The sequence below is a fragment of the Ranitomeya imitator genome, chromosome 4 (assembly GCF_032444005.1).
Source record: "Ranitomeya imitator isolate aRanImi1 chromosome 4, aRanImi1.pri, whole genome shotgun sequence".
Taxonomy (NCBI): Eukaryota; Metazoa; Chordata; class Amphibia; order Anura; family Dendrobatidae; genus Ranitomeya; species Ranitomeya imitator.
The window spans coordinates 658694081-658716897 of record NC_091285.1 but is presented as its reverse complement, the minus strand read 5'-3'; the positions used below and the strand labels follow the sequence as shown (position 1 = coordinate 658716897).

Sequence of the window (22817 nt, the reverse complement as noted above, 5' to 3'; positions counted from 1 at the left end):
GAAACGTGTCAAGAGTAAGTTGGAGGCTCTGGCTGCAATCCTGATGGGATGGAGCCTTGATCAAGAGGTCGTCGAGGTATGGGATTACCAGAAACCCCTTCGAACGAAGAATGGCCATGATAGCTGCCATGACCTTCGTGAAGACCCTGGGCGCAGATGCCAGACCAAAGGGGAGGGCCGTGAACTGATAATGATGACCCTGGATCGCGAACCGGAGGAATCTCGGATGCCGCACGCAAATAGGAACGTGAAGGTACGCATCTCGGATATCCACGGAACGCAGAAACTCTCCCTGTTCCATGGACGCGACCACCGAGCGTAGAGTTTCCATCCTGAAGCGCCGAATCCGGAGATGGCGGTTCAGCTGCTTAAGATACAAAATTGGACGGAGAGAGCCGTCGTTTTCTGGAATCACGAACAGATTTGAGTAAAAACACGAAAACCGCTCGCGATAAGGCACCGGAACTACGACTCCTGAGGCGAGGAGCGAATCGACGGCCTGGAGAAGTCCTGAGAGGTGGGAGGGATGTATGGGAGGACGAGAGAGCAGGAAACGGCTTCCTGGGGGCGAAGAAAATTCTATCTTGTAGCCTGAAGTGACGATATCCCTGACCCAGGCATCGTCAACTACTGATAGCCAAACCTCTGAGAACAGAAGAAGCCGGCCTCCCACCCTGGAGGGATTTCCAGGTGGGGGCGACCCGTCATTTGTTAGAAAACCTGTGGCCCCGAGATCCCGATGGTTTTGCAGGGTGGCTCTTAGCCCTCCAGCGAGGTGGAGGTCTGAAAGGAGGTTTTCTTCGGTCTCCCTGCGAGGAAGAACGGTCCTGGTTGGAGTTTCCTGAGGCGAAAGACCGAAAAAGGGGGCTAATGGCCACAATGTTGCTGTTAGCCCTGGTGGAGCAGGCCGCTGCATCAAGGGAGGCATTCATGAGGTATTTTCCTGCAAGAGGAATCTGATCCGCTAAATCAGACAGTTCCTCAGCAGGAGCAGAGGCCAAAATGCCCCTGCGCAGGGTCTTTGCCCAGGCCGACACAGCCCTGGCTACCCAGGACGAGGTGAAACTAGGGCAGAGGGAGGCTCCGGAAGCCTCAAAAGCCAATTTTGCTAATGCCTCGATTTGCCTGTCCGTGGGGTCCTTAAGGGAAGCCGCGTCCGGGATAGACAGAACCGTCTGCGAGGATAGCCTGGAGACGGGCGGGTCGACCTTAGGAGACTCGGACCATTTGGAGACAAGGTCGCAGTGAAAGGGGTATAGCACGTGAAGCCGTTTCCTGCCAGGGAAACGCTTGCCAGGGTTTTCCCAGTGTGTAGAGGTAGTGTTATCAAACTCCTTGTGATTAGGAAAAACCCTAGAGGGACGTTTAATCCGTTTAAATGCAACGGAGACGTCCTCAGAGCTTGCCTCATCCTCTTTAAGCTCAAGCGTTTGAATGATAGCCGAAATAAGGCTATCCACCATCTCCTGTGTTCCGGAAGTCTGATCTGCATCAGAGTCAGATTCCGACTGAGAGGATAGGTCAGACCCGACGTCCGCCTGTGAGGAGGGGGAACGGGCAGATAGGGGTATCCAGATGTGGTCCAGGGAACTGGAAGAGGATCTAGCTAAGGTCCTTTTTCTGTCTCTTTTGTCTGGTCTGCCTCTGTGAGGGTCTTGGACAGGTGCGAGCGAATCGCCGTGTGAGGCGTTCGTGGCACTGGTGGCATTAGAGAGAAGCGGGATACGTTCAAGTGCCTGGACCAGGGACTGAGAAACCTTAGTCATGTCGGACACTGATTTAGACATAGCAACAGCCCACTCTGGGGGAGGGGGGGGGTGCACTCATCCCGGGACCTAGGAGCTTCCTGAGGGGCGGACATGATGGGAGGAACGCAGGACGGGCAGAAGGGTGAAGGCTGACCTGAGGCCCACTTTTTCTTACAGTGAGCGCAGGCGTAATGGATGGCCGTAGTGGCAAAGAAGCGGAGAAGTACTGCCGGGAGGAGTTGAGCCCGAGAGAGAAGTAGTGCTGAGCCAGCTGAAAAACAGCGACAGCGGAAGCCACAGGTGCCCGTGTTCCCCTGAAATTCTTCTGTCCCACGTGGTGAGCCAAGCTGACAGGGAGCAGGAAGACACAGAAAAGAGCACTGAGACAGTGCAACGCTGTGGGCGTGCACAGGGCCGAAGGGGAAAGCAGGAGAAATGCCCCCAACTGCACTGAAAAACTCCTGGCCGCAATAATGCAGGCCGCCACAAGAGGGCGCAGAAGCGCCGAAAGAAGAAGAAAAGCCCGGGAGAAAAAACTCCTGGCCACAATAATGCCGGCCGCCACCAGAAGCGCCGAAAGAAGGTGAAGGAGAAGCCCCAGAGAAAAAAAATGGCGGGAGCGCGCTGTTTGGATCCCGAGGAGGGAAGGAGAAATGCCGGTGTGCAGCAATAGAGAAAAACCGGCGCCAGAAACAAAAGGTAGCAACCCTTCTTCCCTGATGCAGCCCTTTTACTCCCCTAATAAAGATGGAGATGTACCCCCATGTGATGAACCCCCCTTAGAAGATCGCTTGGGGGGGGTTCATACTGTTGCTTGAAGATCCCCTACCTGGGGTTGAGGAATGCATCAGGATCCCTTGTAGGATGGAGGGTCCTGGAAGAAGTCCTCCTTCCCGCGACACAAACTCCGGCGCAGAAGACGGCGTCGACCCCTAACCAGGGGGAGAGGGTCACTGGAAGTGACCGCCGTCTTCCTCTCAGCCCACTCCGAGGAGAGGGATGAGGAGGGGAACGGGCAGGACTGGCCACCGAGGAAAAGGGTCACCCTGAACACCCGAATGGGTGACAGGGGACAAGTCCTGCCCAGCGGGTCCGAGAGGGTGCGATGTGGGTAATACCACACTGCTCTCTCGTTCGCTCAAAGTGGGGAAAACAGGGTGAGAAAAACTGCACCCTGTTACCCTGAAGAAAAGAGTCTGAAAAAGACTGCAGTGCGCAGGTGCTGAACCTCTCTGACCTTTCCTGGCACCTGCGCACTGCAGTACTTTGCTCTGCCCTCAACAGGACAGATAAAGTACGCCGGAGCCGGAGCGTGAAGACCAGAAGAGGACGTCATCTGATGAAGATGGGAGGCGCCGGACCCGGACCAGCAGCGGGACCGCCCCTGGGTGAGTATAATCTAACCTCTTTTTCTCATTTTATAGGATACATCGGGGGCTTATCTACAGCATAAAAGAATGCTGTAGATAAGCCCCTGATGCTGGTGGGCTTACCTCACCCACGATTTTCGGGGTGACAGGTTCCCTTTAAACTAAGAACCTCATGTTCAGCTACGGTATATATATTTTGCCTAGCGTTCATGCTTTTTTTGTGTGCTAAACAATATATATTTATATATATTTTATTTTTATTTATGGCAAGTGTTAGGTCCTCATTGAAGAGACAATTTTTAAATACAATTCTTGTACTTTTTTTTTTTTTATAATTGTTATGTGATGTCTAATATACATTAACTATAACATTTTTCACTTTTGCCAGTAGGGACCAGCACAATGGGAAGATTATATGGATATGCAGGATCAAGCTAGTTTGAAAGGAGGTGTTAAAACAAAAAAAAAAGCTTGATTTAAGGTACCTTCACACTAAACGGTATCGCTAGCGATCCGTGACGTTGCAGCGTCCTGGCTAGCGATATCGTTCAGTGTGACACGCAGCAGCGATCAGGATCCTGCTGTGATGTCGCTGGTCGGGGCTAGAAGGCCAGAACTTTATTTGGTCGCTGGCTCTCCCGCTGAATCGGCATGTGTGACGCCGATTCAGCGATGTCTTCGTTGGTAACCAGGGTAAACATCGGGTTACTAAGCGCAGGGCTGCTTCTCTGCTCTGGCTGTGAGCGCCGGGCAGCTGGAAAGCACAGCGGTGACGTCACCGCTCTGCTTTCCGGCCGCTGTGCAGTTTACAGTCAGCATAGAAACTCGTCACCTTCATATCAGAACTTTCACACACAGTAGAAAGCTCCCAAAGAGCGGAAAAAAATAATATATCATATCTGCATACACAATAACAAATCCTGTACTTGCATTGATGGATTCACAAGCGGTGTCATTTTACAACATACGGATTCTGGTGCACACTGTGTGTGAATGTCTGGCAAAATTTCCACCCAGAAAAATATGTCGCCCAACGTGGGGCTCGAACCCACGACCCTGAGATTAAGAGTCTCATGCTCTACCGACTGAGCTAGCCGGGCTGGTGACCACGATTCGTGCCAACTAATCCCAAGCTCAGCACTAGAGCTCAGCATGACAATGACAGCATATCAATCACTTGCATAATCAAAAGCAGTCACGCAGGTCACAGCAGTAATTTGGTGTCGCAGTAAGGAAACCATGGTTGGTTCAACTTTTAGGCCAGGTTCCCTTGGAGTTTTTGCAAACAGATCGGCTCCAAGCTAAGGAGCTGAGCTAGGTTCAGACAGTACGTGGCAGACGCTGGCTGCGTTACACGTCCGGCATCTGTCTGACAGCAGTGGCCAGAAACAGCTCAGATCGAACGCTGCTCCAAACCATTTTCATGCCACACTGGAAGCCCCCCACTACTGGTGTGCGGTGGGCTTCGGCCTTGGCCCGATAGGCTTCCAGAATGACAGAGCATATCCAGGGTGGGTGAGGCGGAGGAGTAAAGTCGCCTGTTCTGATTCCCGGTCCGTGGAGAAAGAAAAGGTAAAAACAGTAGACCCCCGTGGTCTTCTAATTTCATACATGGAATTTTTCTGCTTTTTAACAAAAAATAAAATTACGTCGAAATGTGCAAAAAAAAAAAAAAAAATTATATAAATACACACATTTTGTAAGTAGTAGTAAACTATTGGAAAATGATATTTTTACAAATATTGAATATTAGAGAAAAAAAAAATCTAACTCGCCCAATGTGGGGCTCGAACCCACGACCCTGAGATTAAGAGTCTCATGCTCTACCGACTGAGCTAGCCGGGCTGGTGACCACTCTCTGTGTCCGCATCCTACACCATTTATCTGCTACATCAACAAATAGAGTGAAGCAAACATCACCTTCTATCCAGACATAAGCTGCAGCGGCAATGGCGAAAACCAGGAGGAAGAGGATGAAGATGAAAGTCTCCAGATTGTTGGCGGTGACGCGTTTCACTCCGAACAGGATTGTGCGGAGGAGTTTCCCCTGTGAAAGCGTTGTAAAGTGAATAGTCAATTGTGGCATCGAGCAGCTGGGAGGAATAGTGCACAGAGAGAGCTTTCATGCTCAATTTTTGGCGCAAGTCCTAAAGATTGGTAAGAAATTAGCGTTTATTGAAACCTTTGATTTTTTTTCCTTTATGAGACAGTGATGAGACAGGCCAGACGAGTCTCAATGTACAGAGCTACTTTAAAGGGGTGGGCTAGCATTACGATATTGACGATCCAAAACCTGGCATGCCCTACGATCACATCTTGGCAGGTCCCTCGGCCAACTGGAAGTACACGGCGTATGGAGCCCGCACAGCTCTGTACACCATGTAGTGGCCATTCTGTGGTACTGCAGCTCAGATCATTCATTTTCATAGGAGCTGAGCTTAAGTACTGAGAACCGCCACAACACTGCGCTGTCCGGGCTTCATACACTGAGCACACCTGACGGTCACCTGAGCTGGAGGTGCCACTCATACCGATGACCTCTCCTAAGGGTATGGCATCAATGCAAAGTTCTGGACGACCCCTTTAATGTCTAGAGACTTCCTCTGGCGCTTTGTAAAGCACACATTCCTTTATCAGGATCTTTCCAAAGCTTAAAATCCCAACATAGGAGTATTTTTCTGAGATCATAATGAGGTCTGGACCAGTGGGCAGGAAGGTCTGCGCACCAGTTGGGCGGGAAGGTCCGTGCACCAGTTGGGCGGGAAGGTCTGCGCACCAGTTGGGCGGGCGGGAAGGTCCCCACCAGTTGGACGGGAAGGTCCCCACCAGTTGGACGGGAAGGTCCCCACCAGTTGGACGGGAAGGTCCCCACCAGTTGGACGGGAAGGTTGCTGTACTCAGGCACTTCAAAATCTACGACACTGTTGTAGCAAATATAAGCAGCCGGATAAAATGCTGTGAGAGGACACAACTCACCTGGGAAGTATTGAATCCTGTCCTCAGGATGTAGGCCACGCAGCCGTTATCCAGCGCTGAGAATACAAGAGAAACACAAGATTGGTGGAAAGAACATTGGTGGACGCCCCTAGAACAGGCAACTGGTTAATCCCATTATCCCAAGTAACAGAGGTGGAGGGATTATTACTAGAGTTGATCCGTGATGTCATCGTACATGTGACGTCACACCATACCAGCCAATCAAAGAGGAGTCGGAGATGTAAAGTCGGAGGAGGTTATTAAGGCCCATGGACTGGGTTGATTTGCACTAACTCCTGTTAATACCAACCTATCTTGTGGTGTAGGGAACTGAAGAGGAGTCGTGCCAAGATCCCTGGTGGTCTAGGGCAGTGTTCCCCAACTCCAGTCCTCAAGGCCCACCAACAGATCATGTTTTCAGGTTTTCCTTTGTTTTGCACAGGTAATGCAATTATCACCTGTGCAATACTAAGGAAATCCTGAAAACATGACCTGTTGGTGGGCCTTGAGGACTGGAGTAGGGGACCCCTGGTCTAGGGCACCAAAAAGATTATATGGCCGCTCATGTGACCAGTTGATCGCTGGAAGTACTCAATCTTTTATCCCTGGTCAATTGATGGAGACATGTACCTCCCTGGTACACCAGAGGGGCAGCCACTTCCCTGCTGTGGCTCATAAAGGGGGTCCCAAAGCCAAATGCTCCACTCTACAGCATCCATACTCACGCTTCAGGCCGCTGGTGGCCTTCTGAGGAGGAGTGTGCTGCACAACCTTCGTGCCCCCAAATATGACATGTAACCTGGAGTCGGCGTTCAGATCTAGAACATGTTTTGGGTCCAAGTCTTCTATGGGCTCCTGAACAAAGAGAAAAAAAAACAAAAAAACAAGGTGTCGTCACCTCTGAAGAACCGTCTACAGGCCTCTCCATTCATGGTACATAGCCCATTAAAGACGAGGCCTAGGCTCATTTTTTTGCTTTTGTTTCTTGCAGGACGAGTTGTAGCCATGAATAAAACCATAAAATGTGCTGAAAAACGATTAAAGAATTTCCAATTGGGGGAAAAAAAAAAATGGAGAAAAAAAACCCCAAAACAATAAACAATTACGTTATGGATTCTTCGGATTCGTTTCATTGCGCAGAAAAAAAAAATGACCTGGAAATGTGATTTTTCAGGAGTTACGATCACGTTAATATCGTGTTTTATTGCCTGTTTGAGAGGTTTAACAATTTAAAAAAACAAAACAAAAAAAAACAATTCTGACATTTCAAACTTTTTTTTTTCCTTTATGAGTTAAATAATTTTATATCTTCGCAGATTGGACTTTTAGTCTCTCGGCGATAACAAATACATTTATTTTTGACCTTTTGCTACTTTTGGATGGGAAAAATTAGGGAAATTCAAGTTTTTATAATTTGTTAAATATATATTTTTTAAACTCTTTTTTTAGTCCCCCTGTGCTCTTCGATGCTGTCACGCGGGCTTTAAGCATGTCCCCAATTTCCATGGCTACCCCCCCCCCATCACTCGGTCATACACGAGGGTCCCGCGCCAAGGACTTTCTTTGATGAGCCAAATTGGCTAATGAGTAGAGATGAGCACATACATTTGCACGACCCAGTAATGTGGACCGGTCAGTATTCCGCGACTGATGGATGGGAGCCCAACCAACCGCCTCCTATCTGCTGGCATCTGCGGCTCCTCTTTGATTAGGCCTCCTGCGAATTACTCCGCAAAGACCACATAGCCCAGGAGCCGCAGATGCCGGCAGGTAAGAGGCTGTTTGCAGGGTTCCCGTCCGGTGGCCATGGAATACTGACCTGGACACTGGATCAGGTCCTGCGATTGGATCCGCTCATCTCTACTAACAAGCGATGGCTCTAGGTCTGGTAGACGTGGCTCATCCACATTTAATGCACGTCTGGTCTGCTATGGCTTCCCTCGAGTACCACGTTGTACCCATAGTAGCCTCCCTAATCAGTGGCCGCCTACCTTCATCTGAGGCACAGACTCCCCGGTCAGCATGGCTTCATCGACAATACATCGGCCGCGCAGAAGCAACACGTCACAGGGGACCAAGTTCTCATTGGCCGATCTGCCTGGAGTTAAAGAACAGTTCTGTCTATACCTGCGTCCTCCATCATGGTGATGCTCCTGGTGTTTCCAGAAGGGTGACCTTACCTATAGACACGATGTCCCCCGATATGATCTCGTCGCTGGAGATCGGCCTCCACTTCCGATTTCTGTACACCTTAGAGAGAGCAGATACAGATGTTGAGAAGTTAGCGCAGTACGCTCGGTGGTTTGGTGCAGATGTTGAGGACCAGGCGTAGCTCCTCGTCCGCCCCCTGCTCACCTGAATCATATGGGGCTTGTTCCCCATCTTCCTGATCTCCGACAAGTTCCTCATCTGCTGCTGGACCAGCGAGGCCTCGAACGCCACCAACATGAAGAGGGTGAAGACGCTGTAATACCAGTACTCGTCCAGACACCAGAGCCCGACGCAGAACACCTGACGGCGTAACAAGAGGGCGTCACAGACCTGCGCAGGCCCCTAAAGTAATGGTCTTATCCATGTCTAGAGACTGACACGGCCATAATGTCTAATGTCGGGGGGTGTGCTCATGCAGCGTCCCTCCACAGCAGCACATACGTATGCTTGGCCAATGTGAGCATACAGGTTCAATTATTCCCAACACCAAGTCATCAAATATTCTTAGGGTCACTGATATCTTGTAGATCAGAGGGGTCCGACCAACAACAGGGGTCTCAAATGCTCCATAGGATAGAAGCGATGACCGTGTATACGTGCCACCTCTAAATTTACTTTCTTGGGACTGCTGAGTGTCAAGCTCAGCCATCTGATAAACTGCATAGTGTGGCGGCTGCACAGGCTGACAGCATTTCAGACCCCGCTCTCAGGAGCGGTCAGACACCCTCCGATCATCCAAGCTTTGGTAAGTAATGCTCATATCATAGTCAGGAGTTATCTACCCACGGACTGTTATCTCTTCCACCTTGATGGACTAATAGTCTACTGTTCTGTGTACATAGCTCCGATGCAGATCCATGTGTCTCCATACTTACACACCACTTCTCTACTGTATGTAAAACTTTTGTGAACTTCTTCTGAGCCCTGGTGGACACTTGCATGGAGCAGGCTCAGGAGCTGAACCCGCGCAGTACCCAGCGGACATGTGCATGGAGCAGGCTCAGGAGCTGAACCCGCGCAGTACCCAGTGGACATGTGCATGGAGCAGGCTCAGGAGCTGAACCCGCGCAGTACCAAGCGGACATGTGCATGGAGCAGGCTCAGGAGCTGAACCCGCGCAGTACCCAGAGCAGGCTCAAGCGCCAAACCCATGCAGTACCTGGTGGATGCATGCACAGAGCAGGCTCAGGTGCTCAGGATCTGGACCCGCGCAGCACAAAGTAGAGGCGTGCAAAGAGTGGGCCCAGGAGCTGAATCTGCACCATTTCTGGTGGATATGTGTATGGAGCAAGCTCAGGAGCTGAATCCACGCCATATCCTGAAGATGCATGTATGAAGCGAGCTCAGGCAATGAACCCGTGTCATATCCAGCAGATACCAGCTGTGTTACACAGATGGCATCCGCATAGAACAGCAGTGACTGGAGAAAGCGCCGATCACTGCCATTTATCCAATTAATGCCACTGCCAATCACAGATGGTGGCATTTAAATGTTGTAATTGCTGCTCCCAGTGCTTCCCCCTGTGCCATGAAGAGGAGAAAAAAAAAAAAAAGGGCGTCTTTCAAAATCCTCACTTGTTCTGCAGAAAAACAAGCCCTCGTATGTCGATAGGATAGAAAAAAAACAAGTTGTGTCTCCTGGAAGAAAAAAGTAAAAGCCCAAACACAAAAAATTGTCTCACAGCCGCTGATAGTGAGAGGAAGACGATGAGTTGGGGTAAAACCGTTCATTTATAGTCAAACTATGGAGACACATTGGTCCGCACAGAAGCTGCGTACGTAAAATAATGAGGCAGATTTCGGTCATTTGGTAAGTTTCGCTATAAGAAGATCTAGTTACCTGAAAGACGAAGAAAGGGGCGATGGCTCTCTCCTTAAACAGGTGGAGGAAGTCAGGCACGACCATCTCAGCCCTGGGAAAAGAAGAAGGACATCACGTATATAACAGGAGCGACGTGCCGGCCTCTGCGTGCGACGTGCCCCGCTCTTACTTGTTGGTACCGTAGGTCTTCTCGGCAGCTTTAATGTCGGCCTCTTCCATGTAACCCTTCGCCCCCTGGTAATAGGAGAGCTTCCGCTCCACGGGGAATACAACCGGGAAGAACTCTTTTTTCTCCCCCGAGTCGTAAGAATACTTGATTTTTTGGAATTCGAAGCTGAGGGTCTCCTGTCCATCTTCATTCTGAGGGTCCAGACAGCGGGGTCGTTATTACAGAGTGCACATTATCTGAAGGTGGGCCGACCCCACCAGCCCACTGAGGAGTATGGGGACCTTCCGGCTCTCCCCGACAGATGCAGCCTGGGGCGAGAAGGAGCCTGGGGCGAGAAGGAGCCTGGGGCGAGAAGGAGCCTGGGGCAAGAAGGATCGGGCGCAGAGGGAATTTCAACGTCAGATTCTTTTACATTCAGGGAAGTCAGGCCGGTGCCGACATCTCAGCAGCAGACAATTAAGGCATGCTGGGAGTTGTAGTTTTGCAGTAGCTGCAGACCACCTCTCAGAAAAAACAGGTTTACCTCCTGTACACTACGTCCAACCTTCCATTTACTAGAAAGGACCCGTGCCCCTGATAATTATGGGGGGCTGGTATCAGGTGTATGACCCGGCTCCATAATTATGGGGGAGAGGGGCTGGTATCAGGCGTAAGACCCAGCTCCATGATTAATGGGGGGCTGGTATCAGGTGTACGGCCCAGCTCCATAATTATGGGGGAGAGGGGCTGGTATCAGGTGTATGACCCAGCTCCATGATTAATGGGGGGCTGGTATCAGGTGTACGGCCCAGCTCCATAATTATGGGGGAGGGGGGCTGGTATCAGGCGTAAGACCCAGCTCCATGATTAATGGGGGACTGGTATCAGGTGTACGGCCCAGCTCCATAATTATGGGGGAGGGGGGCTGGTATCAGGTGTATGACCCGGCTCCATGATTATGGGGGAGGGGGGCTGGTATCAGGTGTACGGCCCAGCTCCATAATTATGGGGGAGGGGGGCTGGTATCAGGTGTATGACCCGGCTCCATGATTATGGGGGAGGGGGGCTGGTATCAGGTGTACGGCCCAGCTCCATAATTATGGGGGAGGGGGGCTGGTATCAGGTGTACGGCCCAGCTCCATGATTATGGGGGAGAGGGCTGGTATCAGGTGTACGGCCCAGCTCCATAATTATGGGGGAGGGGGGCTGGTATCAGGTGTACGGCCCAGCTCCATGATTATGGGGGAGAGGGCTGGTATCAGGTGTACGGCCCAGCTCCATAATTATGGGGGAGGGGGGCTGGTATCAGGTGTACGGCCCGGCTACATAATTATGGGGGAGAGGGCTGGTATCAGGTGTACGGCCCAGCTCCATAATTATGGGGGAGGGGGGCTGGTATCAGGTGTACGGCCCAGCTCCATGATTATGGGGGAGAGGGCTGGTATCAGGTGTACGGCCCAGCTCCATAATTATGGGGGAGGGGGGCTGGTATCAGGTGTACGGCCCAGCTCCATAATTATGGGGGAGGGGGGCTGGTATCAGGTGTACGGCCCAGCTCCATGATTATGGGGGAGAGGGCTGGTATCAGGTGTACGGCCCGGCTACATAATTATGGGGCAGAGAGACTGGTATCAGGTGTACGGCCCAGCTCCATAATTATGGGGGAGGGGGGCTGGTATCAGGCGTAAGACCCAGCTCCATGATTAATGGGGGACTGGTATCAGGCGTACGGCCCAGCTCCATAATTATGGGGGAGGGGGGCTGGTATCAGGTGTATGACCCGGCTCCATGATTATGGGGGAGGGGGGCTGGTATCAGGTGTACGGCCCAGCTCCATAATTATGGGGGAGAGGGCTGGTATCAGGTGTACGGCCCAGCTCCATGATTATGGGGGAGAGGGCTGGTATCAGGTGTACGGCCCAGCTCCATAATTATGGGGGAGGGGGGCTGGTATCAGGTGTACGGCCCGGCTACATAATTATGGGGGAGAGGGCTGGTATCAGGTGTACGGCCCAGCTCCATAATTATGGGGGAGGGGGGCTGGTATCAGGTGTACGGCCCAGCTCCATAATTATGGGGGAGGGGGGCTGGTATCAGGTGTACGGCCCAGCTCCATGATTATGGGGGAGAGGGCTGGTATCAGGTGTACGGCCCGGCTACATAATTATGGGGCAGAGGGACTGGTATCAGGTGTACGGCCCAGCTCCATAATTATGGGGGAGGGGGGCTGGTATCAGGCGTAAGACCCAGCTCCATGATTAATGGGGGACTGGTATCAGGCGTACGGCCCAGCTCCATAATTATGGGGGAGGGGGGCTGGTATCAGGTGTACGGCCCAGCTCCATAATTATGGGGGAGGGGGGCTGGTATCAGGTGTACGGCCCGGCTCCATAATTATGGGGGAGGGGGGCTGGTATCAGGCGTACGACCCGGCTCCATAATTATGGGGGGCTGGTATCAGGTGTACGGCCCAGCTCCATAATTATGGGGGAGGGGGACTGGTATCAGGTGTATGACCCAGCTCCATAATAATGGGGGAGGGGCAGGTATCAGGCGTACGGCCTGGCTACATAATTAAGGGGGGGGGGGGGGGGGCGGTAATCAGGTGTACGACCTGCTCCACAATTATGGGGGAGAGGGGCCAGTATCAGGTGTACATGGCCTAGCTCCATAATTATGGGGGGCTGGTATCAGGTGTACAGCCCGCTCCACAATTATAGGGGGCCGGTTATCAGGTGTATGGCTCAGCTCCGTCCATAGTTATGGGGGGGAGGGGTGGGGGGCTGGTATCAGGCGTACGGCCTGGCTCCATAATTCTGGTGGGACCGGTTTCAGCAGCACATAAAAGACGACAACATGTTTACCTATAAATACCCCCCTCCCTTTGTGTCCCGTCCTCACCTTTTCTCTAATGAGCGGCACTAGCTCGGCGGATCCATTGTTTGGGGTGGGCACCACTTTGGCCCAGGTAGCGGTGTTTGGATTTGGGTCCTGTGGGGGGAGGTAAAAGGACAGAGTGAGCTTTGCATATACAATAACAATCTGCACGTACAACACGCAGTCACCAGCCAGACGGCACCAGCTGCACCCACTGGTGACATTGTGATCTGACTGGTTAGTCGTCGTCGTGCAGCTCCGGTTTTATGAGGACCAGCAGATACATCTCAGGCCAGTGGCTCTGCTGGCGACACCTTCGGGGGTAATAAGGAGTGTCACACGTCGCCCCGGAGCCTGCACCATAGCACTGGCAGTGTGACCGGCTCAGGACCCCTTCAAACATCTCTTTTGTGTTGTCCCTGATCACGTGGGTGAGGGTCCGGCATCTGGCACCACCAATGAGCAGCTGTTAGCGGATCCACACAGCGCAGCCCTTGTGGCCGTTCCTGGGTACTGCAGCTCAGATTGTGTTTACTTTAATAGGAGCCGAGCTGCAGGACCTGAGGACGGCCACTACACGGTGTGAGGAGCTGTGCTGGACCCGCAGACAGCGCACTGTGAGGGCGGCCGTCCCTGCCCATCTGATACAGACCACCTATCCGGAGGCGTCCGGTTATGGAACGTACATGTCCTAGAGAGGATCCTCGGGGTCATAAAGGTCCTCTCTAGTCAGCAGGTGCAGCCAGGGGGGACATGGGACCCTCGCTCTGGTCACCATCCACCATACGACCCAAAGCCTGAAGACCCTGTAAGAGGCTAATATCAGGGGGCGCCATGTCCTGCAGATACAAGGAGCCTCTGGTGGCTGCACCCATGGATGCCGAGTGTGAGGGTCCTGCACCAAGAGCAGTGACATCACAGCTACACAATTACTTCTCCTATGTAGCCATATAGTCCCCTGACATTTAGCCATACGGTCTCCTGACAGGGGTCTCCATATAGAACCATCCATTCATAGTTCTGGGACAATGGGGGTCCGCTGACTCACAGGACACAGTGGTCCACATACATGTAACCCCCATTCATGTCACAGTAACTCATCAGACCCCCAGCTCACATACTAGGACCCCCAATAATTCAACATGTCACATATGGTCACAAACTGCAGAGAGAATATGACGTCAGATGTGAGCTACAGGTGAATACTTCAGGCAGTGACGTCACTAGGCAGGAAACCCCCAGTCCAGATGTCGGGAGCCCCCCAGCACACGTCACAGATGACGTCACTGCCCCGCCCCCTCCACTGACCTTCGAGCAGGAGAGCGCGCAGTGCGCGTGCACCGACCACAGCCCGGACAGCACGGTGAGGACGTGCAGCAGCCCCAGCGCCGCCGCGCAGATCAGCCCGGCCTCCGGGTACTCCGACACCCCGTACACCGACACCCACAGGTACAGCCAGGCCGGGTACAGCACGGAGAAGGGCAGCACGGTGCCCCTGAGCAGCCGGGGCCGGCGGCGGTACAGGGTGACGGAGCGGACCAGCTCGTCCCGTGCCGGTACACCGCTGACACCAGCCGCCGCCGCCGCCATTCCCTTTTTCCCCCCTGACACTTCCGCCTGCGTCAGCGCTGGCCCTGGCAACCCCGGCATCCGCTTCCGCCGGCGAAACGCGACTTCCGGTCCTGTGGGTGACGTACAAAGCCGGGAGAGTGACGTCACAGGTCGTCTGCTCGGGCTCCTGCGGCCGCAGCTTTATTCACTCGTGTCGCGTAGTACTACAACTCCCAGCGTGTACACATAGGTCGTTATGTAGTACGAAAACTTCCAACGTGTACATGTAGTTTGTTCTTTAGGACTACAATTCCCAGCGTGGACATATAGACTATGCAGTACTACAACTCCCAGCATGTGTATACATTGCACTGAGTTACTCCTCGTTTTCTTCTTCTTTCTATATTACAGCAGTGTAATGGTTAACAGATACAACAGCCCGACCAATCATTCTCCTCTGCTCCAGACCGACCAATCACAGGGCGCCCCTCCCCCAACCAGGAAGTGGAGTAGGACCATGTGGGCTCTTCAGGGTGACCGGAGGCAGAAGGATCATGTGAGTGCAGCTCCTGTATGTGTGACCTGTGCAGACTGTACACTGTACTGCTGGTGCTGAGGCCGCTCCTGTATGTGTGACCTGTGCAGACTGTACACTGTACTGCTGGTGCTGAGGCCGCTCCTGTATGTGACCTGTGCAGACTGTACACCGTACTGCTGGTGCTGAGGCCGCTCCTGTATGTGACCTGTGCAGACTGTACACTGTACTGCTGGTGCTGAGGCCGCTCCTGTATGTGACCTGTGCAGACTGTACACTGTACTGCTGGTGCTGAGGCCGCTCCTGCATGTGTGACCTGTGCAGACTGTACACTGTACTGCTGGTGCTGAGGCCGCTCCTGTATGTGTGACCTGTGCAGACTGTACACTGTACTGCTGGTGCTGAGGCCGCTCCTGTATGTGTGACCTGTGCAGACTGTACACTGTACTGCTGGTGCTGAGGCCGCTCCTGTATGTGTGACCTGTGCAGACTGTACACTGTACTGCTGGTGCTGAGGCCGCTCCTGTATGTGTGACCTGTGCAGACTGTACACTGTACTGCTGGTGCTGAGGCCGCTCCTGTATGTGACCTGTGCAGACTGTACACACTGTACTGCTGGTGCTGAGGCCGCTCCTGTATGTGACCTGTGCAGACTGTACACTGTAGTGCTGGTGCTGAGGCCGCTCCTGTATGTGTGACCTGTGCAGACTGTACACTGTACTGCTGGTGCTGAGGCCGCTCCTGTATGTGACCTGTGCAGACTGTACACTGTAGTGCTGGTGCTGAGGCCGCTCCTGTATGTGTGACCTGTGCAGACTGTACACTGTACTGCTGGTGCTGAGGCCGCTCCTGTATGTGTGACCTGTGCAGACTGTACACTGTACTGCTGGTGCTGAGGCCGCTCCTGTATGTGACCTGTGCAGACTGTACACTGTACTGCTGGTGCTGAGGCCGCTCCTGTATGTGACCTGTGCAGACTGTACACTGTACTGCTGGTGCTGAGGCCGCTCCTGTATGTGTGACCTGTGCAGACTGTACACACTGTACTGCTGGTGCTGAGGCCGCTCCTGTATGTGTGACCTGTGCAGACTGTACACCGTACTGCTGGTGCTGAGGCCGCTCCTGTATGTGTGACCTGTGCAGACTGTACACCGTACTGCTGGTGCTGAGGCCGCTCCTGTATGTGACCTGTGCAGACTGTACACTGTACTGCTGGTGCTGAGGCCGCTCCTGTATGTGTGACCTGTGCAGACTGTACACTGTACTGCTGGTGCTGAGGCCGCTCCTGTATGTGTGACCTGTGCAGACTGTACACTGTACTGCTGGTGCTGAGGCCGCTCCTGTATGTGTGACCTGTGCAGACTGTACACTGTACTGCTGGTGCTGAGGCCGCTCCTGTATGTGTGACCTGTGCAGACTGTACACACTGTACTGCTGGTGCTGAGGCCGCTCCTGTATGTGTGACCTGTGCAGACTGTACACCGTACTGCTGGTGCTGAGGCCGCTCCTGTATGTGTGACCTGTGCAGACTGTACACTGTACTGCTGGTGCTGAGGCCGCTCCTGTATGTGTGACCTGTGCAGACTGTACACTGTACTGCTGGTGCTGAGGCCGCTCCTGTATGTGTGACCTGTGCAGACTGTACACCGTACTGCTGGTGCTGAGGCCGCTCCTGTATGTGTGACCTGTGCAGACTGTACACACTGTACTGCTGGTGCTGAGGCCGCTCCTGTATGTGTGACCTGTGCAGACTGTACACTGTACTGCTGGTGCTGAGGCCGCTCCTGTATGTGTGACCTGTGCAGACTGTACACCGTACTGCTGGTGCTGAGGCCGCTCCTGTATGTGTGACCTGTGCAGACTGTACACTGTACTGCTGGTGCTGAGGCCGCTCCTGTATGTGTGACCTGTGCAGACTGTACACTGTACTGCTGGTGCTGAGGCCGCTCCTGTATGTGTGACCTGTGCAGACTGTACACTGTACTGCTGGTGCTGAGGCCGCTCCTGTATGTGACCTGTGCAGACTGTACACTGTACTGCTGGTGCTGAGGCCGCTCCTGTATGTGTGACCTGTGCAGACTGTACACACTGTACTGCTGGTGCTGAGGCCGCTCCTGTATGTGTGACCTGTGCAGACTGTACACTGTACTGCTGGTGCTGAGGCCGCTCCTGTATGTGTGACCTGTGCAGACTGTACACTGTACTGCTGGTGCTGAGGCCGCTCCTGTATGTGTGACCTGTGCAGACTGTACACACTGTACTGCTGGTGCTGAGGCCGCTCCTGTATGTGTGACCTGTGCAGACTGTACACCGTACTGCTGGTGCTGAGGCAGCTCCTGTATGTGACCTGTGCAGACTGTACACACTGTACTGCTGGTGCTGAGGCCGCTCCTGTATGTGACCTGTGCAGACTGTACACCGTACTGCTGGTGCTGAGGCCGCTCCTGTATGTGTGACCTGTGCAGACTGTACACACTGTACTGCTGGTGCTGAGGCCGCTCCTGTATGTGACCTGTGCAGACTGTACACTGTACTGCTGGTGCTGAGGCCGCTCCTGTATGTGTGACCTGTGCAGACTGTACACTGTACTGCTGGTGCTGAGGCCGCTCCTGTATGTGTGACCTGTGCAGACTGTACACTGTACTGCTGGTGCTGAGGCAGCTCCTGTATGTGACCTGTGCAGACTGTACACACTGTACTGCTGGTGCTGAGGCCGCTCCTGTATGTGACCTGTGCAGACTGTACACCGTACTGCTGGTGCTGAGGCCGCTCCTGTATGTGTGACCTGTGCAGACTGTACACACTGTACTGCTGGTGCTGAGGCCGCTCCTGTATGTGACCTGTGCAGACTGTACACTGTACTGCTGGTGCTGAGGCCGCTCCTGTATGTGTGACCTGTGCAGACTGTACACTGTACTGCTGGTGCTGAGGCCGCTCCTGTATGTGTGACCTGTGCAGACTGTACACTGTACTGCTGGTGCTGAGGCCGCTCCTGTATGTGTGACCTGTGCAGACTGTACACCGTACTGCTGGTGCTGAGGCCGCTCCTGTATGTGTGACCTGTGCAGACTGTACACTGTACTGCTGGTGCTGAGGCCGCTCCTGTATGTGTGACCTGTGCAGACTGTACACTGTACTGCTGGTGCTGAGGCCGCTCCTGTATGTGTGACCTGTGCAGACTGTACACTGTACTGCTGGTGCTGAGGCCGCTCCTGTATGTGTGACCTGTGCAGACTGTACACTGTACTGCTGGTGCTGAGGCCGCTCCTGTATGTGTGACCTGTGCAGACTGTACACTGTCACTGTACTGCTGGTGCTGAGGCCGCTCCTGTATGTGTGACCTGTGCAGACTGTACACCTGTACTGCTGGTGCTGAGGCCGCTCCTGTATGTGTGACCTGTGCAGACTGTACACTGTACTGCTGGTGCTGAGGCCGCTCCTGTATGTGACCTGTGCAGACTGTACACTGTACTGCTGGTGCTGAGGCCGCTCCTGTATGTGTGACCTGTGCAGACTGTACACTGTACTGCTGGTGCTGAGGCCGCTCCTGTATGTGTGACCTGTGCAGACTGTACACTGTACTGCTGGTGCTGAGGCCGCTCCTGTATGTGTGACCTGTGCAGACTGTACACTGTACTGCTGGTGCTGAGGCCGCTCCTGTATGTGACCTGTGCAGACTGTACACTGTACTGCTGGTGCTGAGGCCGCTCCTGTATGTGTGACCTGTGCAGACTGTACACTGTACTGCTGGTGCTGAGGCCGCTCCTGTATGTGTGACCTGTGCAGACTGTACACTGTACTGCTGGTGCTGAGGCCGCTCCTGTATGTGTGACCTGTGCAGACTGTACACTGTACTGCTGGTGCTGAGGCCGCTCCTGTATGTGTGACCTGTGCAGACTGTACACTGTACTGCTGGTGCTGAGGCCGCTCCTGTATGTGTGACCTGTGCAGACTGTACACCGTACTGCTGGTGCTGAGGCCGCTCCTGTATGTGTGACCTGTGCAGACTGTACACTGTACTGCTGGTGCTGAGGCCGCTCTGTATGTGTGACCTGTGCAGACTGTACACTGTACTGCTGGTGCTGAGGCCGCTCCTGTATGTGTGACCTGTGCAGACTGTACACTGTACTGCTGGTGCTGAGGCCGCTCCTGTATGTGTGACCTGTGCAGACTGTACACTGTACTGCTGGTGCTGAGGCCGCTCCTGTATGTGTGACCTGTGCAGACTGTACACCTGTACTGCTGGTGCTGAGGCCGCTCCTGTATGTGTGACCTGTGCAGACTGTACACCGTACTGCTGGTGCTGAGGCCGCTCCTCGTATGTGTGACCTGTGCAGACTGTACACTGTACTGCTGGTGCTGAGGCCGCTCCTGTATGTGTGACCTGTGCAGACTGTACACTGTACTGCTGGTGCTGAGGCCGCTCCTGTATGTGGGACCTGTGCAGACTGTACACTGTACTGCTGGTGCTGAGGCCGCTCCTGTATTGTGACCTGTGCAGACTGTACACTGTACTGCTGGTGCTGAGGCCGCTCCTGTATGTGTGACCTGTGCAGACTGTACACACTGTACTGCTGGTGCTGAGGCCGCTCCTGTATGTGTGACCTGTGCAGACTGTACACACTGTACTGCTGGTGCTGAGGCCGCTCCTGTATGTGACCTGTGCAGACTGTACACTGTACTGCTGGTGCTGAGGCCGCTCCTGTATGTGTGACCTGTGCAGACTGTACACTGTACTGCTGGTGCTGAGGCCGCTCCTGTATGTGTGACCTGTGCAGACTGTACACTGTACTGCTGGTGCTGAGGCCGCTCCTGTATGTGTGACCTGTGCAGACTGTACACCGTACTGCTGGTGCTGAGGCCGCTCCTGTATGTGTGACCTGTGCAGACTGTACACTGTACTGCTGGTGCTGAGGCCGCTCCTGTATGTGTGACCTGTGCAGACTGTACACTGTACTGCTGGTGCTGAGGCCGCTCCTGTATGTGTGACCTGTGCAGACTGTACACTGTACTGCTGGTGCTGAGGCCGCTCCTGTATGTGTGACCTGTGCAGACTGTACACTGTACTGCTGGTGCTGAGGCCGCTCCTGTATGTGTGACCTGTGCAGACTGTACACTGTACTGCTGGTGCTGAGGCCGCTCCTGTATGTGTGACCTGTGCAGACTGTACACTGTACTGCTGGTGCTGAGGCCGCTCCTGTATGTGTGACCTGTGCAGACTGTACACCGGTACTGCTGGTGCTGAGGCCGCTCCTGTATGTGTGACCTGTGCAGACTGTACACTGTACTGCTGTGCTGAGGCCGCTCCTGTATGTGTGACCTGTGCAGACTGTACACTGTACTGCTGGTGCTGAGGCCGCTCCTGTATGTGTGACCTGTGGCAGACTGTACACCGTACTGCTGGTGCTGAGGCCGCTCCTGTATGTGTGACCTGTCGCAGACTGTACACCTGTACTGCTGGTGCTGAGGCCGCTCCTGTATGTGTGACCTGTGCAGACTGTACACCTGTACTGCTGGTGCTGAGGCCGCTCCTGTATGTGTGACCTGTGCAGACTGTACACTGTACTGCTGGTGCTGAGGCCGCTCCTGTATGTGTGACCTGTGCAGACTGTACACTGTACTGCTGGTGCTGAGGCCGCTCCTGTATGTGTGACCTGTGCAGACTGTACACTGTACTGCTGGTGCTGAGGCCGCTCCTGTATGTGTGACCTGTGCAGACTGTACACTGTACTGCTGGTGCTGAGGCCGCTCCTGTATGTGTGACCTGTGCAGACTGTACACCTGTACTGCTGGTGCTGAGGCCGCTCCTGTATGTGTGACCTGTGCAGACTGTACACTGTACTGCTGGTGCTGAGGCCGCTCCTGTATGTGTGACCTGTGCAGACTGTACACTGTACTGCTGGTGCTGAGGCCGCTCCTGTATGTGTGACCTGTGCAGACTGTACACCTGTACTGCTGGTGCTGAGGCCGCTCCTGTATGTGAGCCTGTGCAGACTGTACACTGTACTGCTGGTGCTGAGGCCGCTCCTGTATGTGTGACCTGTGCAGACTGTACACTGTACTGCTGGTGCTGAGGCCGCTCCTGTATGTGTGACCTGTGCAGACTGTACACCGTACTGCTGGTGCTGAGGCCGCTCCTGTATGTGTGACCTGTGCAGACTGTACACTGTACTGCTGGTGCTGAGGCCGCTCCTGTATGTGTGACCTGTGCAGACTGTACACTGTACTGCTGGTGCTGAGGCCGCTCCTGTATGTGTGACCTGTGCAGACTGTACACTGTACTGCTGGTGCTGAGGCCGCTCCTGTATGTGTGACCTGTGCAGACTGTACACTGTACTGCTGGTGCTGAGGCCGCTCCTGTATGTGTGACCTGTGCAGACTGTACACCTGTACTGCTGGTGCTGAGGCCGCTCTGTATGTGTGACCTGTGCAGACTGTACACTGTACTGCTGGTGCTGAGGCCGCTCCTGTATGTGTGACCTGTGCAGACTGTACACTGTACTGCTGGTGCTGAGGCCGCTCCTGTATGTGTGACCTGTGCAGACTGTACACACTGTACTGCTGGTGCTGAGGCCGCTCCTGTATGTGTGACCTGTGCAGACTGTACACTGTACTGCTTGGTGCTGAGGCCGCTCCTGTATGTGACCTGTGCAGACTGTACACTGTACTGCTGGTGCTGAGGCCGCTCCTGTATGTGTGGACCTGTGCAGACTGTACACTGTACTGCTGGTGCTGAGCCGCTCCTGTATGTGTGACCTGTGCAGACTGTACACTGTACTGCTGGTGCTGAGGCCGCTCCTGTATGTGTGACCTGTGCAGACTGTACACCGTACTGCTGGTGCTGAGGCCGCTCCTGTATGTGTGACCTCGTGCAGACTGTACACTGTACTGCTGCGTGCCTGAGGCCGCTCCTGTATGTGTGACCTGTGCAGACTGTACACTGTACTGCTGGTGCTGAGGCCGCTCCTGTATGTGTGGACCTGTGCAGACTGTACACTGTACTGCTGGTGCTGAGGCCGCTCCTGTATGTGTGACCTGTGCAGACTGTACACTGTACTGCTGGTGCTGAGGCGCTCCTGTATGTGTGACCTGTGCAGACTGTACACTGTACTGCTGGTGCTGAGGCCGCTCCTGTATGTTTGACCTGCTGCAGACTGTACACTGTACTGCTGGTGCTGAGGCCGCTCCTGTATGTGTGACCTGTGCAGACTGTACACTGTACTGCTGGTGCTGAGGCCGCTCCTGTATGTGTGACCTGTGCAGACTGTACACTGTACTGCTGGTGCTGAGGCCGCTCCTGTATGTGTGACCCTGTGCAGACTGTACACTGTCTGCTGGTGCTGAGGCCGCTCTGTATGTGTGACTCTGTGCAGACTGTACCCCAGTACTGCTTGTGTGCTGAGGCCGCTACCTGTAAGTGACCTGTGCAGATGTACACACTGATACTGCTGGTGCTGAGGCCGCTCCTGTTCTAGAGTGACCTGAGCAGACTGTACACCTGTATGCTGGTGCTGAGGCCGCTCTGTATGAGTGACCTGTGCAGACTGTACACTGTACTGTGGTGCTGAGGCGCTCCTGT

General features: G+C 53.8%; 2 protein-coding genes and 2 non-coding genes across 5 annotated transcripts in view; 1 reads left to right on the top strand and 3 right to left on the bottom strand.

Annotated features, from left to right (window-relative positions):
* ATP13A1 (ATPase 13A1) overlaps positions 1–14786 on the bottom strand; it is a 46915-nt gene extending 32129 nt beyond the window's left edge. Inside the window, exons 1-10 of the mRNA XM_069767059.1 lie at positions 14461–14786; positions 13177–13266; positions 10297–10487; positions 10146–10218; positions 8450–8605; positions 8275–8344; positions 8086–8192; positions 6820–6949; positions 6095–6150; positions 5039–5165 (exon numbers count right to left, since the gene is read on the bottom strand). Of these exons, the coding sequence (XP_069623160.1) occupies positions 5039–5165; positions 6095–6150; positions 6820–6949; positions 8086–8192; positions 8275–8344; positions 8450–8605; positions 10146–10218; positions 10297–10487; positions 13177–13266; positions 14461–14742 (1282 nt within the window). The 5' untranslated portion in view covers positions 14743–14786. The remainder of the gene's footprint in view (positions 1–5038; positions 5166–6094; positions 6151–6819; positions 6950–8085; positions 8193–8274; positions 8345–8449; positions 8606–10145; positions 10219–10296; positions 10488–13176; positions 13267–14460) is intronic.
* TRNAK-CUU (transfer RNA lysine (anticodon CUU)) lies at positions 4146–4218 on the bottom strand. The gene has a single exon. It is a non-coding gene; the product is annotated as a tRNA-Lys (tRNA).
* TRNAK-CUU (transfer RNA lysine (anticodon CUU)) lies at positions 4891–4963 on the bottom strand. The gene has a single exon. It is a non-coding gene; the product is annotated as a tRNA-Lys (tRNA).
* The window catches only part of CHCHD5 (coiled-coil-helix-coiled-coil-helix domain containing 5), a 24974-nt gene continuing 16627 nt past the window's right edge, over positions 14471–22817 (top strand). Inside the window, exons 1-2 of one of the 2 annotated variants that reach the window (XM_069767061.1) lie at positions 14471–14601; positions 15115–15259. In XM_069767061.1, the coding sequence (XP_069623162.1) occupies positions 15258–15259 (2 nt within the window). In that variant the 5' untranslated portion in view covers positions 14471–14601; positions 15115–15257. The remainder of the gene's footprint in view (positions 14602–15114; positions 15260–22817) is intronic. The other variant, XM_069767060.1, reaches the window with a different exon arrangement.